This window comes from Hemitrygon akajei, chromosome 16 (genome assembly GCF_048418815.1).
Source record: "Hemitrygon akajei chromosome 16, sHemAka1.3, whole genome shotgun sequence".
Classification (NCBI taxonomy): Eukaryota; Metazoa; Chordata; class Chondrichthyes; order Myliobatiformes; family Dasyatidae; genus Hemitrygon; species Hemitrygon akajei.
The window spans coordinates 34,962,354-34,973,982 of NC_133139.1; the positions used below are offsets into that span (position 1 = coordinate 34,962,354).

At 43.3% G+C, this 11,629-nt stretch overlaps 1 protein-coding gene across 3 annotated transcripts; it reads right to left on the reverse strand.

Moving 5' to 3' along the window:
• Window positions 1-316: 316 nt before the first annotated feature.
• Window positions 317-10,540, reverse strand: rx1 (retinal homeobox gene 1). 3 transcript variants are annotated; one of them, XM_073068690.1, is made up of 5 exons: window positions 10,034-10,169; window positions 9,459-9,723; window positions 6,743-6,993; window positions 6,308-6,388; window positions 1,418-1,531 (listed from the first exon to the last, which is right to left on the reverse strand). In XM_073068690.1, the coding sequence occupies exons 2-4, from the start codon at window positions 9,697-9,699 to the stop codon at window positions 6,338-6,340; spliced, it is 543 nt and encodes a 180-aa protein (XP_072924791.1). In that variant the 5' UTR covers window positions 9,700-9,723; window positions 10,034-10,169; the 3' UTR covers window positions 1,418-1,531; window positions 6,308-6,337. The 3 variants fall into 3 exon arrangements, with proteins under 3 accessions (XP_072924790.1, XP_072924789.1, XP_072924791.1); XM_073068689.1 differs by lacking the exons at window positions 6,308-6,388; window positions 10,034-10,169 and adding an exon at window positions 10,423-10,540 and having other exon boundaries at window positions 317-1,531; XM_073068688.1 differs by lacking the exon at window positions 6,308-6,388 and having other exon boundaries at window positions 317-1,531; window positions 10,034-10,168.
• Between the last annotated feature and the right edge of the window lie 1,089 nt (window positions 10,541-11,629).

Genomic DNA, 11,629 nt, shown 5'->3' on the forward strand with positions numbered 1-11,629 from the left:
ATTTATCTAACAAATAGAATTAGTGCACTAGCTCTGTTTTCATGTTTCCTTGTATCTAAATGTGTTGCACCTGTGCTGTGTGCTACATGGAAACTAATAACAGTCCCCTGCTCTAACAGATCTCATTTTGGTCAGTGCAAGAAATCAAATTCAAAGCCACCTATAAAAACTATATTTGAATGTATCTGAGAGAATAATATCATGTATTTCCAGTGTATCACGTGCTCAAGTAACTGCGTGTCAACAATCCAACAACTTTGCTGATTTATGTGCTACTTTTACAGCATTATTCACCAACATTCTAGAAAGCCTCTGCTTGAGATTCAAAATAAAATTTATTTGCAAGAAGTCAAATTTAAGACCCAGTGAGCAAGTACTGTAAAAGTTTTTCATTGGCTAAAGTTGACAGTTCTTTTCAAGCAATAAATGTTTTTTTAAACAATCTTTAAGACAACACGATGTGAAAGATCAAACAATCTTCTTTTCATCTCCTTATGCTGAAATAAAAGAAGACCTTCATATTACCTCCTTCTGGTCTCCACATGTACTATGATCATAATGTGGAAATTAACATTCTATAACCTAGAAGCCTTTAGAACTCAAGCCTGGTGTCTCCTAACTATGTCTTTGCTCATCTCCTTTTCTATTCTTTATAACCTTGGCAGTGTCCTGCACTATGGGCGTTTGGTCCTTTGCCTAGGTTCCTCAATAACATTAAAAAAAATTGCACATAGCTACATATCTGAACATATCTATTTGGGATAGGAATGGAAGACAATATTTTGCTATAACCTCACAATAGTGAAAAACTGTGGAAAATGGGAAATTCCCTTAGCACAAAATTATCACCTTAATTAATGAAAAGATAAAGTTCATCCTTTGGCTTGTATCTAAGTCCAGTCACAATTGGTATTGTATCTCAAATGATGCCAGTTATGCCGATAGCGTTCAAGATGTAGGCATTTGTTGTCATGACTACTGGTCCATAATTATACGAAGTCACGTAGAAACTGGAGGAATCCATCACATCAATATTCCAACCTGGAATTTGTCGGATTACAATTGGTCCTCATTTCATATTGTTCTGTCAGATAGGTTGCCAGCTTTTGTCAATGGACTGAATGTGCTCCTTGGCTTTCATCCTTAAGGAGGCAATGCTAGAACTTCTCTGGTCTGCATCTTCCAAAGGATACTTGTCAACAAATGTTGTTGCACACTGGTAAGTCGGAGGTCCCATGGACTGCATTGTCTGGGCCATTGGTGGAGGGGAGTTTAAGAATGTGTGACCCGAGTAACTGGTCTGCAAGCCTTGAGGTGCCCCCATGAAGCCTGGTATACTGTGGATGGAGGTTGCATTAGAAATGGGAGATGTCAACCAGGGATCCAGGGGGAGGGAATTGCTCATGGGTCCGACACTGGAGGGCATTGGTGGTCTGTTGAAGGACAGCATGGGAGAATCATGCAACTTCATCGTGCTGGCCTCAATTTTCTCTTGTCTTCTCCACTTTGCCCTCCTGTTTTGAAACCACACCTGTGATTTTTAAAAGAAAGAAATTTTGAAGTATTGATTTACGCAGGATATTTAATGCACAGACTACCCCACCCTTTTCAGGATCCTACTCCAAACTTCTGACCCTTTCTGCTGAAAATCCAAAATCATGTTGGTGATACGTTTCCATGATCTTTGGTTGGTTTTACAGGTCTGCACCACAGGGCTTTGCTTAAACCAATCATCTCCTCTTACCAGCACACTTCCTTTAGAAATCAGTATAAAGTGATTGAAGCTGGAAATATTGGCTGGCTTTCTAGTTCTGTTTAATAGCTAAACACAGAAGGACAATAAATAAACCCAAGCATTTAAAGATATAATTCACCATGTGGGAGCGCAGGAAGAAAGGAAGCCATAAAAATTGTGTTGAGTGCCAGTGTAATGAGCTGAAGATAAATTAGTACAACATTAGTTAAGCCATGATTAGAATGCTATGTGTGGAGTTATGCTTCTGTCTATGAAATATCAAAGCCAGTAGGAATGTGCAGCAGTGACTGGTGTTGGCAATGGGACATTGTTGTTTTGTGAAGAGACCCGAGATCCCACTGAAATTCTGAAGTACATCAGTGACCAAAAAATATCTCGGGCTAGCAACTCAAGAGGGAGAGGTCATTTGTTTACAGCTGTTGGTAAAGAGGCTGGTGAAAAATCATTATTTGCAGATACAAAGTGCAAAATATTTTGCGCAGGACCTTGTTGAACTAGAGGTCACAGCATCTTTTAAGGAAGATGGAATATGATCTAAGGCAATGGAGAAAGGATTGGTAGTAGAATCAGGTTGTTTTATGAAAGGGATGGCACAAGTACAAAGAACAGAAGGAATCCTTTCCATACAGGCTTCTGTAGTCTATCCCATTTGGTGAATCCTTTCCATACAGGCTTCTGTAGTCTATCCCATGTGCTGAATCAAATGGTGCTGAAAGCTCTCACCATTTGATTCAGCACATGGCAGATCTTGAGCCCAGCAGCTTTTGGTCTGTATAATTTAACGGCCTCACCCATTGTGTCACAGAGGAATCATGCCTGAGTGTACAAGGCAAATTGTATTATAGGGATTTAATTATGGACTGCACACCCTCATAAACTAAATATTTGATGAGTTTTAGCTCCACCTAACATATGGCTTCATACAGCAAATTGTTCACAATGTATTCTAAGGTGTGTTCTCCCGTCATGCAGTGGGTGAGCTGTCAAATTATACAGACTGAAGACCGTCAGGTTCAAAATCAACCATGAGCTGAACTAGCTGAACCTCCCTGAGACAGCAAGTGGGAGAACTCTCAGCTTAGTGATCGACTGCAGAAACTTGTACCGCAGAGAGTGGCCATTCTGCCCTTAGCACTTGTGCTGTGTTTTGGATAATGCAATTCCGAATATATTGCAAACAAATTATCTCTGCACAGTCTTGGATTTATTCTAATTTGCCCTAGAGAAAAATGCCATGATATCTGACTCAACAAGATATTGTGGCAAGCCCCAACCTTATGCAAACAGATTTAACAAAAAGGTATCTGTGTTCCTGTCCAATTCTGCTTTCAAATATAAGTCAAGTCAAGTCAACTTTTATTGTCATTTCAACCATAACTGCTGGTACAGTGCATAGTAAAAATGAGACAACATTTTTCAGGACCATGGTTCACATGACACAGTACAAAAACTAGACTGAACTACGTAATAAAAAAACACAGAGAAAGCTACACTAGACTACAGACCTACACTGGACTGCATAAAGTGCACAAAAACAGTACCGGCATTACAATAAATAATAAACAGGACAGTAGGGCAAGGCGTCAAGTCCAGGCTTCGGGTATTGAGGAGTCTGATAGCTTGGGGGAAGAAACTGTTATATAGTCTGGTCGTAAGAGCCCGAATGCTTCGGAGCCTTTTCCCAGATGGCAGGAGGGAGAAGAGATTGTATGACGGGTGCATGGGGTCCTTCATAATGCTGTTTCCTTTGCGGATGCAGTGTGTAGTGTAAATGTCCGTGATGGCGGGAAGAGAGACCCTGATGATCTTCTCAGCTGACCTCACTATCCGCTGCAGGGTCTTGCTATTTGAAATATCTGAGATTGCGTTAATTGAAATAAAGGGATAGTCGTCAAATGATAAGTTTAATCACATATTAGTACAACATTGTTGGGTTGAGAGTCTGATGCAAAGCCCTAGTGTGAGCTCCTGGTGTTGTTGCAAGTCTGAAAGAGGAATTCTTAATTGAGATGTCAGAAATTTTCATCTCCTCTTAATTGCAGGGAAAAGATCCTTTATATGTGCACAAAACAAAGTGAATGTTAAATCAGCTAATTGGGATGTGTGAAAGGTGTCAGAGATAATCAATGCCTAGTTGAAATACAACATTCACCAGTGTCTTAGGCTGTGTATCAGGATCACGAGTTCACCCTTCTCCTAGGAGCAGCTTTCTGATGGGGTCCACTTCAGTAGTCATCAGCCTCAGTCCAGTATGTCATTTGCTACTCAGCCGTTTGTCCATTCGGTGGATTGTGGCCCAGTCTGCAGTGTACATGCAGCGAGCAGGTTGTGGTGCCTGCCCAGCTGACCCAAGGATGTACCCTGAGACAGCCTGTGTAAGTATTTTTTCTTGAGTGTTCCAGGCATTTGGATAATAGTGGCCACAAATCATAACACTGTTTTGCAGAGATGGGAGACCTGAGAAATTGAGCAAAGTTTCTCAACTCATTAGTGGCATCAACTACTACTCATTTGCCAGATCATTTTCCCTGATCATTTCCCACTCTGTGGCAGTGACTGTACTTCATTAGGAGTCTGAGGAGATTTGATATGACACCAAAGGCCAGCAAATGTCTACAGCTGTACAGCAGACAGCATTCTGTCTGTTGCATTACACCTGAAATGGAAACTCCAATGTGCAAGATAAAAAGAGGCTGCACAGGGTTCTAGACTCATCATGCGCATGTCCCTCCCTACCATCAAGGATCTTCAAAAAGTGATGCCTCAAGAAGGTAGCATTCACCATTTAAGGACACTCGCCACCCAGAACATGCCCTCTTCTCATTACTACCATGGGGGGAGGGAAGGTATAGCAACATTCAACACTCAACCTTTTAGGAACTGCTTCTTCCCTTCATCCAACCTGAGTGTGGCCTCAATAGCAGTAGAAGAGACCATGGACAGACACGTCGGGATGGGAAGTCAAATTGAAATGGTGGCCACCAGGAAATTCTGCCCTTTGTGACAAAGTGAAGGTGCTCTTTGAAGTGGTCTACCAATCTATGCCAGGTCTCACCAATGTAGAGAAAGCCACACCAGGAACTCTGATACAATAGATGACCCTTACAGACTGGTGCCACTTCACGTGGAAGGACTGTTTGGAGTCCTGAATGATGGTGAGGGAGGAGGTGTAGGGGCAGGTGTAACACTTGTCCCACTTGCAAGGAGCAGTGCCAGGAAGGAGATGAGTGGGGAAGGATGAGTGGACAAGGGAGCATGTAGAGAGTGATCCCCATAGAAAGTGGAGAGTGGCGGAAAGGAAAGATGTGTTTAGTGGTAGGATCCCGTTGTAGATGGCAGAATTTATGGAGAACGATGTGCTGGATGCCTTATGAAAACAGGTTGAGTGAACTCGGCCTTTTCTCCTTGGAGCGACGGAGGATGAGAAGTGACCTGAAAGAGGTGGATAAGATGATGAGAGGAATTGATCATGTGGATAGTCAGAGGCTTTTTCCAAGGGCTGAAATGGTTGCCACAAGAGGACACGTTTAAGATGCTGGGGAGTAGGTACAGAGGAGATGTCAGGTGTAAGTTTTTTACTCAGAGGGTGGTGAGTGCATGGAATGGGCTGCTGGCAATGGTGATGGAGGTGGATATGATAGGGTCTTTTAAGAGAATTTTGGATAGGTACATGGAGCTTAGAAAAATAGAGGGTGGTGTGTAAGCCTAGTAATTTCTAAGGCAGGGACATGTTTGGCACAACTTTGTGGGCCGAAGGGCCTGTATTGTGCTGTAGGTTTTCTATGATTCTATGGATATGGAGACTCATGGGGTAGAGGGCAAGGAGAAAGGGAACCCTGGTGCTGTTATGACAATGGGAGGATGGGATGAGGGCAGATGTGTGAGAAATGGAGATGCAGGTGAGGGCAGCATCGATGGGAACCCCCATTCTTTAAAGAAGGAGAAGGAAATGGGAACTTCCCAGTCTGTCAGGTCTGTTCAAGGCATCTTCTGTTTCCACAATGAGGCAACTCTCAAGATGGAGGAGCAAAACCTGATACTCCTTCTGGATAGCCTGCAACCTGATGGCATAAATTTTGATTTCTCTAACTTCCAGTAATTCTCCACATCCCTCCCTGTTCTCTCTTTTTTTTCCATTCCCCATTCTGGTTCCCATCTCTCTCCTCTTCTCCTCATCTGCCTATCACCTCCCTCTGCTGCCCCTCCTCCCTCCCTTTCTTCCATGCTCTACTGTCCTCAGGTATGAGATTGCTTCTTCCTCAGCTTTCTCTTCCCTCCATCACCTCCCAACTTCTTACCTCATCCCTCTCCCCCTCCATCCACCTTCCACCTCACCTGGTTTCGCCAATTACCTGCCAGTTGCGACCCCTTCCCCTCCCCCACCTTTCTATTCGGGTTTCTTCCCCTTTCGTTTCCAGGGTAGATGAAGGGCATCAGGTGGAAACGTTAATTGTTTGAGATGCCCTGATAATTTACTACCACTCGGAGCATGTTATAATTGGATTTGGAAACAATGCGTGATTTCAAATGCAAACATGTCCCAGGCATTACCGTGACCTTTTCCTTGTAGTGATTCGGGTGTCATCGACATTTCTGCATCATTTTATCACTAGCACTCTTCCATTCTTTATTCTGAAATAATAAACATTCTTAATTTTATTTTCATATTTTTATTCTTAATTTTCTTTCTTTTTCTGACCTCTCTTGTTTTGAACGTTTTAGCCCTGTGCTTATCCTCGCTGGTTGGGTTTAATCCCTGCTTATTTCAATTTTCCCTTTCATTTCCCCTCTTGTTTTCTCCACCTCTCTCCTTCTCGTGCAGGAGGACAGTTTCTGTCCAGAATATATTTTTTAAAAAGCCAAGCTGCTGGAGGAACTCACGTTTGACCGCTGAGTTCCTTCACCAGTTTGTTCCAGACTGGACTCTCTCGTCCGGCTCTCCCAGCGTGGGCTCGGTTCCCTGTCTGGCTCCTTCCCCTGACTCACCTGGACTCGGACCTCCGGCAAGTTGACCTTCATAGCCAGCTCCTCCCTGCTGTACACATCGGGGTAGTGGGACTTCTCGAATGCCCTCTCCAACTCGTGGAGCTGATAGGTGGTGAAGGTCGTTCGGTTTCTTCGGTGTTTCTTCTTCGGCGGCTCCTCGTCCATGTCCAGACCAGCTTCCTCCTGCCGTACGGTAGAGCTACCGAACTCACCCAGATCCTCTCTGCATTTGCTCAAGAACAAGCCAGAACCTAAGGAAGACCAACACAGAATTAACAGGGCAGAAATCATCTCCCAAAGTTTGGAAGCTAAACCAAGCTAAATATCATTCCCTCTCAGAATCGAGGTGAAGGGACAGAAAGTTAATCAGCGAGTCCTAAAGATGCAGCGTGGAAGCAGATCTGTCAGTCCACGGAGTCAATGCCAAACGTCAGTCACTTACACTAAACCTCCTGTTATTCTCCCACATTCTCAACTCGCTTCAGAGTCCTGAAAACACAACGCGAGTCATTACAGGTTCTGTTTAACTTATCATTCAGTAGATTCGCACAACACAGATCCGCTTCACATTCAGGTGTCCGACCTCCAGATCGGATGCTGTTTGATTCTGAAGTCGTCGCGCACACACTCACTTTATCGGGAATGGTTTCATGGGAAAGAACAATAGCCTCAATGGCAAATCAGCCTTTGGAAATGGGTTACATCGATTTGTAATTTTCTGAAAAGCGACTTGATCGCAAACTTCCTGACCCGCTTGTTTCCCACACGCCTCGCCAGCTGATTTGATTTGAATGGTGATTAGAACTGAACTCTGTTTATGAGCATGGGGGGTGGAGGGGGGGTTGGTAACCCACGGTTCGAGGCCTTGACCACCGACCCTTCAAGACGGACCAGATGTTCAGCTACTGTCCCCCAGTTTATCCTCCTTCCTTATATTTCCTTTCTTTTTTAAAAAAAAATCTTGGTTCCACGTGGAAACAAAATGATTGCAGTCGTGTGGAAGATGCCACGAAACTGGGACCAGAAATCGAGTAAGCTCACCCAGAGGAAATCAAAACAAAGCCCCGAGACCACAACAAAAGCAAAGAGACAAAGAGCTCAAAATTAAGCAAACGCGGCAACATATCCCACAATATCACTTTAGTCTAGAGGACTTGCTTACAAGAGGCTAACACACTGCAGGGCTTTGGAATGGGAATAAATGAACTCCGACAATCAACAAGTTTGGCAAATGAACTAAAATGTATCAGAAATTTGCGTCTGTGCGACAATTAATGTCATGATAACTGAACGAACTTTGTTCGACCTCAAGTGCTGCCTATACATTTCAAAGTATAATTCTTTATGCTCTCAAATTTAATTACAGAGTTTTAAAAACGCATTAGCAGTGCGCATCCCCAATTTGAGTGCAGAACAAAGATATTGATTGTACCGAAGGGAAATTCGGAGCGAGATCTGGTTCAGTTAGGAACCCGAAGTGGGGCGAGCTGGAACATAAGCCCCGCCCTCCTTCCTATGAGTTTTAGTATTTCTAGATTTAGGCTGTATTGTTGGAATAAATTGCCCCTAATTTTGATACATGGCAATGTTACTAATCGTGTCAATAAAAGGAAGGCCACCAGGTGTTTTTCCCACAAACTTTCTCTAAAGTGTAGAGTCTCTGAATTCGACAGGTGTGCTCTCCGCTCTGTGACCAACCAGCACCTCCTCCAGATCTAAGGTTTATTATAACGTGCTTGCGCAATCACGGCGATTACATTTGTTAAATTGCCTCTCGAAATGTCAACATGGGAATTATTTTCTATTTTTATAAAGATGACGCACACACAGAGGGCTCTGATTTTTTTTCAACTAGAGCCCTTTCACCCGAAGATATTGTACTTAACTCCGTCAGTTTCAAATAAAAGACCGGGCGCGCAAGTGAAAGATTACTTAAACGATTTCCCTTTGCTTAAAGTCATAGAGCGATCCAGCACGCAAACACGAGCCCACTCTGACCATTGCTCCCATCTAGGTATATAAATCCTCCTATGCTCTTCACATTCTACCAACAGCCCCCCTCCCCACCCCCCATTCTACCACTCGCCTACACACTAGGGGCAATTTGCAGCCACCAATTAACCTACTGGCCCGCAGTATCTTTGGGGTGTGAAAGGAAATTGGATCACCCAGAGAAAAAAAGCCTCGAGGTCGCGGGGAGAACATGCAAACTCCACACAGACAGCACTTAAGGTCAGGTTTGAACCCGGATCTCTGGCGCTGTGAGGCAGCAACGGCAGTATGGACTTAACCTGTCAGACTTTAGTAGAAAGTTCTTTTTTAAGTCCTGTTTTAAGATAATAAAATTTAAATGTAATTATTGTAAGATTAAATGATGATGTAGTCTATTTTTATATATAAAGTTCATGAGAATATAAGCCATGTGGGGAACATTTAACTGCAATATGAAATATCTAGTATGCGATGAACAAATCACATGCGGTAACTCCTGCAGTATCTCTACCGTGCTGAGAGTTTCAGTAGTGAAGGGTATTGGTACTCACATTCGCATGGAGATTGGTCTTATTTTCTTTTAATTAGCAAAATGTTTTGTATTAAAAGAATGCACGTGAACGGCGATAAAATTCAACGTCGCTTTTATTTTACCCGTTCTACATAAAACTCATTTGCGCGAAGTTTAAGGCCAGCGTTCTGAAAGTTGAAAATGCCACCTTACCGTCCGGCGTGCCTGGCCGAGCCGAGCCCAGGGAGGGGACGTGGCTGTAGCGGTCACTCTGCTGGGACTGCCCGGTCTCCTGGAGGGACTTGGAAGAGAGGGGTGCAGAGTTGAGCAGGGATTGATCCTTTGCAAATCCCAGGATCACGTCGATGCTGTGAACTCGCGAACAGGCACTTGGGCTCTTAACCATTTCGTGGAACTTGCTTGGAATCAGGCATTTCTCGTCCATGCAATCCATTTTGGCTGGAAGAACGCATCCCGACTACAAAGCAAAAATAAAACAGGATATCGCTTACAATTTCATCGCAAACGGCTCTCAAACGAAATCTTATCCGGATGTATCTTACTTGTTTTGGCAAGTACAATCCTTGACCTGTCAAAAGGGTAAAATCATAAGGACAACAAAACTCCAGCGAAATTATGAAGAAAATGAGGAACTTTGAATTAAAATTGTTAGAAATTGGTAGCCACCTCATTTTTTTAAAAACCGTAGAATTAGCCTTGCGTCTCCTTTTAATTGACTCGCCAGAAGCTCGTGTATAGTCTTTAAAATGGGAAAGAAACAAAATTACCTTCGATTAAATAAAGGGAGGAAATCTTGGAGTTCTGAAAACCTCCATTAAAATACAGCCCCCCCCCCCAGCTCAGATTATTTCCCAGCGCCTTTCAGTAGCTCCCAACGCCGTTCCCAACGGCGATTGCTCAATCATATAAACTTCCCAGATGTCGATGTATTGGGGAAGAAAGAAGCAATCCCCGGGGATTAGTGGATCTGATTATTAGAAGACATCCTCTTGACAGTGATTGACAGGAGTTTTTTTTATAGCTGCATTCATTACAGCACGTACCCTTCACTTCAAGTTGCAATTTTGAGAAAAGGGAGGGGTTCTTTTAACAAGCCTTCACCTCTGTAGGAAATAACCACTAGGGGTTGGAAATGAATCAAATATTTATACAACACCTTAAGGTTGGGCGAAGCCCCTTCCTTCTCCGCTCCTGCATGCACTTTATAAACTCAGAGTAACTCCGAAGTGGGATTGATCTCTAACTGAACCGCAGCGGTGCAGTTTCAATCTGAATAACCTGAGTGGAAATTATTTTGGAAGTCTTTATTAAAGCAAATAAAGTCAAAGGGGTAAATGCGTAAACGAAGACATTGGCACTTTAACTCTGACAGAAGTTAGTCACTCCGTATTTGCGTCAGAAATGAAATCCAACTTCTCCTTACAAAAGGTCTATCGGACGTGCAATTAATAGTTTCGACATTTAATACGTCAAGAATAGCTGGTTGTGGCGAAGAACTGCACTCAGATGTCCTTCTCACTGGATATTACGGGCTATCTCTGTAACCCTGTGACTGGTAACGGAGTTCCTTCAGCAAAGCGTGCAAACTGTATATAACTGTTAACACTGTGAATGTATAGAAAGACTGGACGAACGTAAACAGGGCCGTGCATGATGTTATGAGGGAGAAAGTTTATTTGAATAAAAAAACTTTTAACAGTACCCTGCTAAGTGAGTTTATATAAAAATCGACTTAGTTCCGCGGTTAAACAAGGGAGTTGTGACACCAGTTCAATAGTATAGCTCGGGTTTAGTTTGAAGGTGATAGCGCTCCTTGTCTGGTTACGTTTCATTTCGCAGTCTCGAAAAATGTGACGCAGGAATTTGTTTCCACGCTAACCTTCCCTAAACGTAGATCACCGTTTATTTTCAGGTCGGCGGATAGGAAGAGTCCAAATGTATAAGGATTTCCCCATCAGGCCAAGAGCAACCTCGCAGAACAAGAGCAGAGACAGGTACCGAAATCATGCAGGAGGGTGACTGTTAATGGCCTGACAAGACGTCGGAACTGCAGCGAGGGTCACATTGGATATTGCATCTTGGAATTCAGTACACCATCGGAAACAGTAAAGCACACAATTCTTCACTTGTTTTCTTTTACATTCACTTAGGAAAACCAGAAAAGTATGTTCCAGGATGAAATAAAATCGTTCGAAGTGAAACACAAGAAAAAGCACCAACTTCCGGGTCCCATGGGACCTCGTATTTCCTCCCACTTCTCCGTAATCAGGCAAGGCAGTAAAATACCCCTCATCATCTACCACCCCCAAACAACATGCCAGCGAATCAAGCCCAAAGAGGGAAGGAAACCCCCTCGATTTATG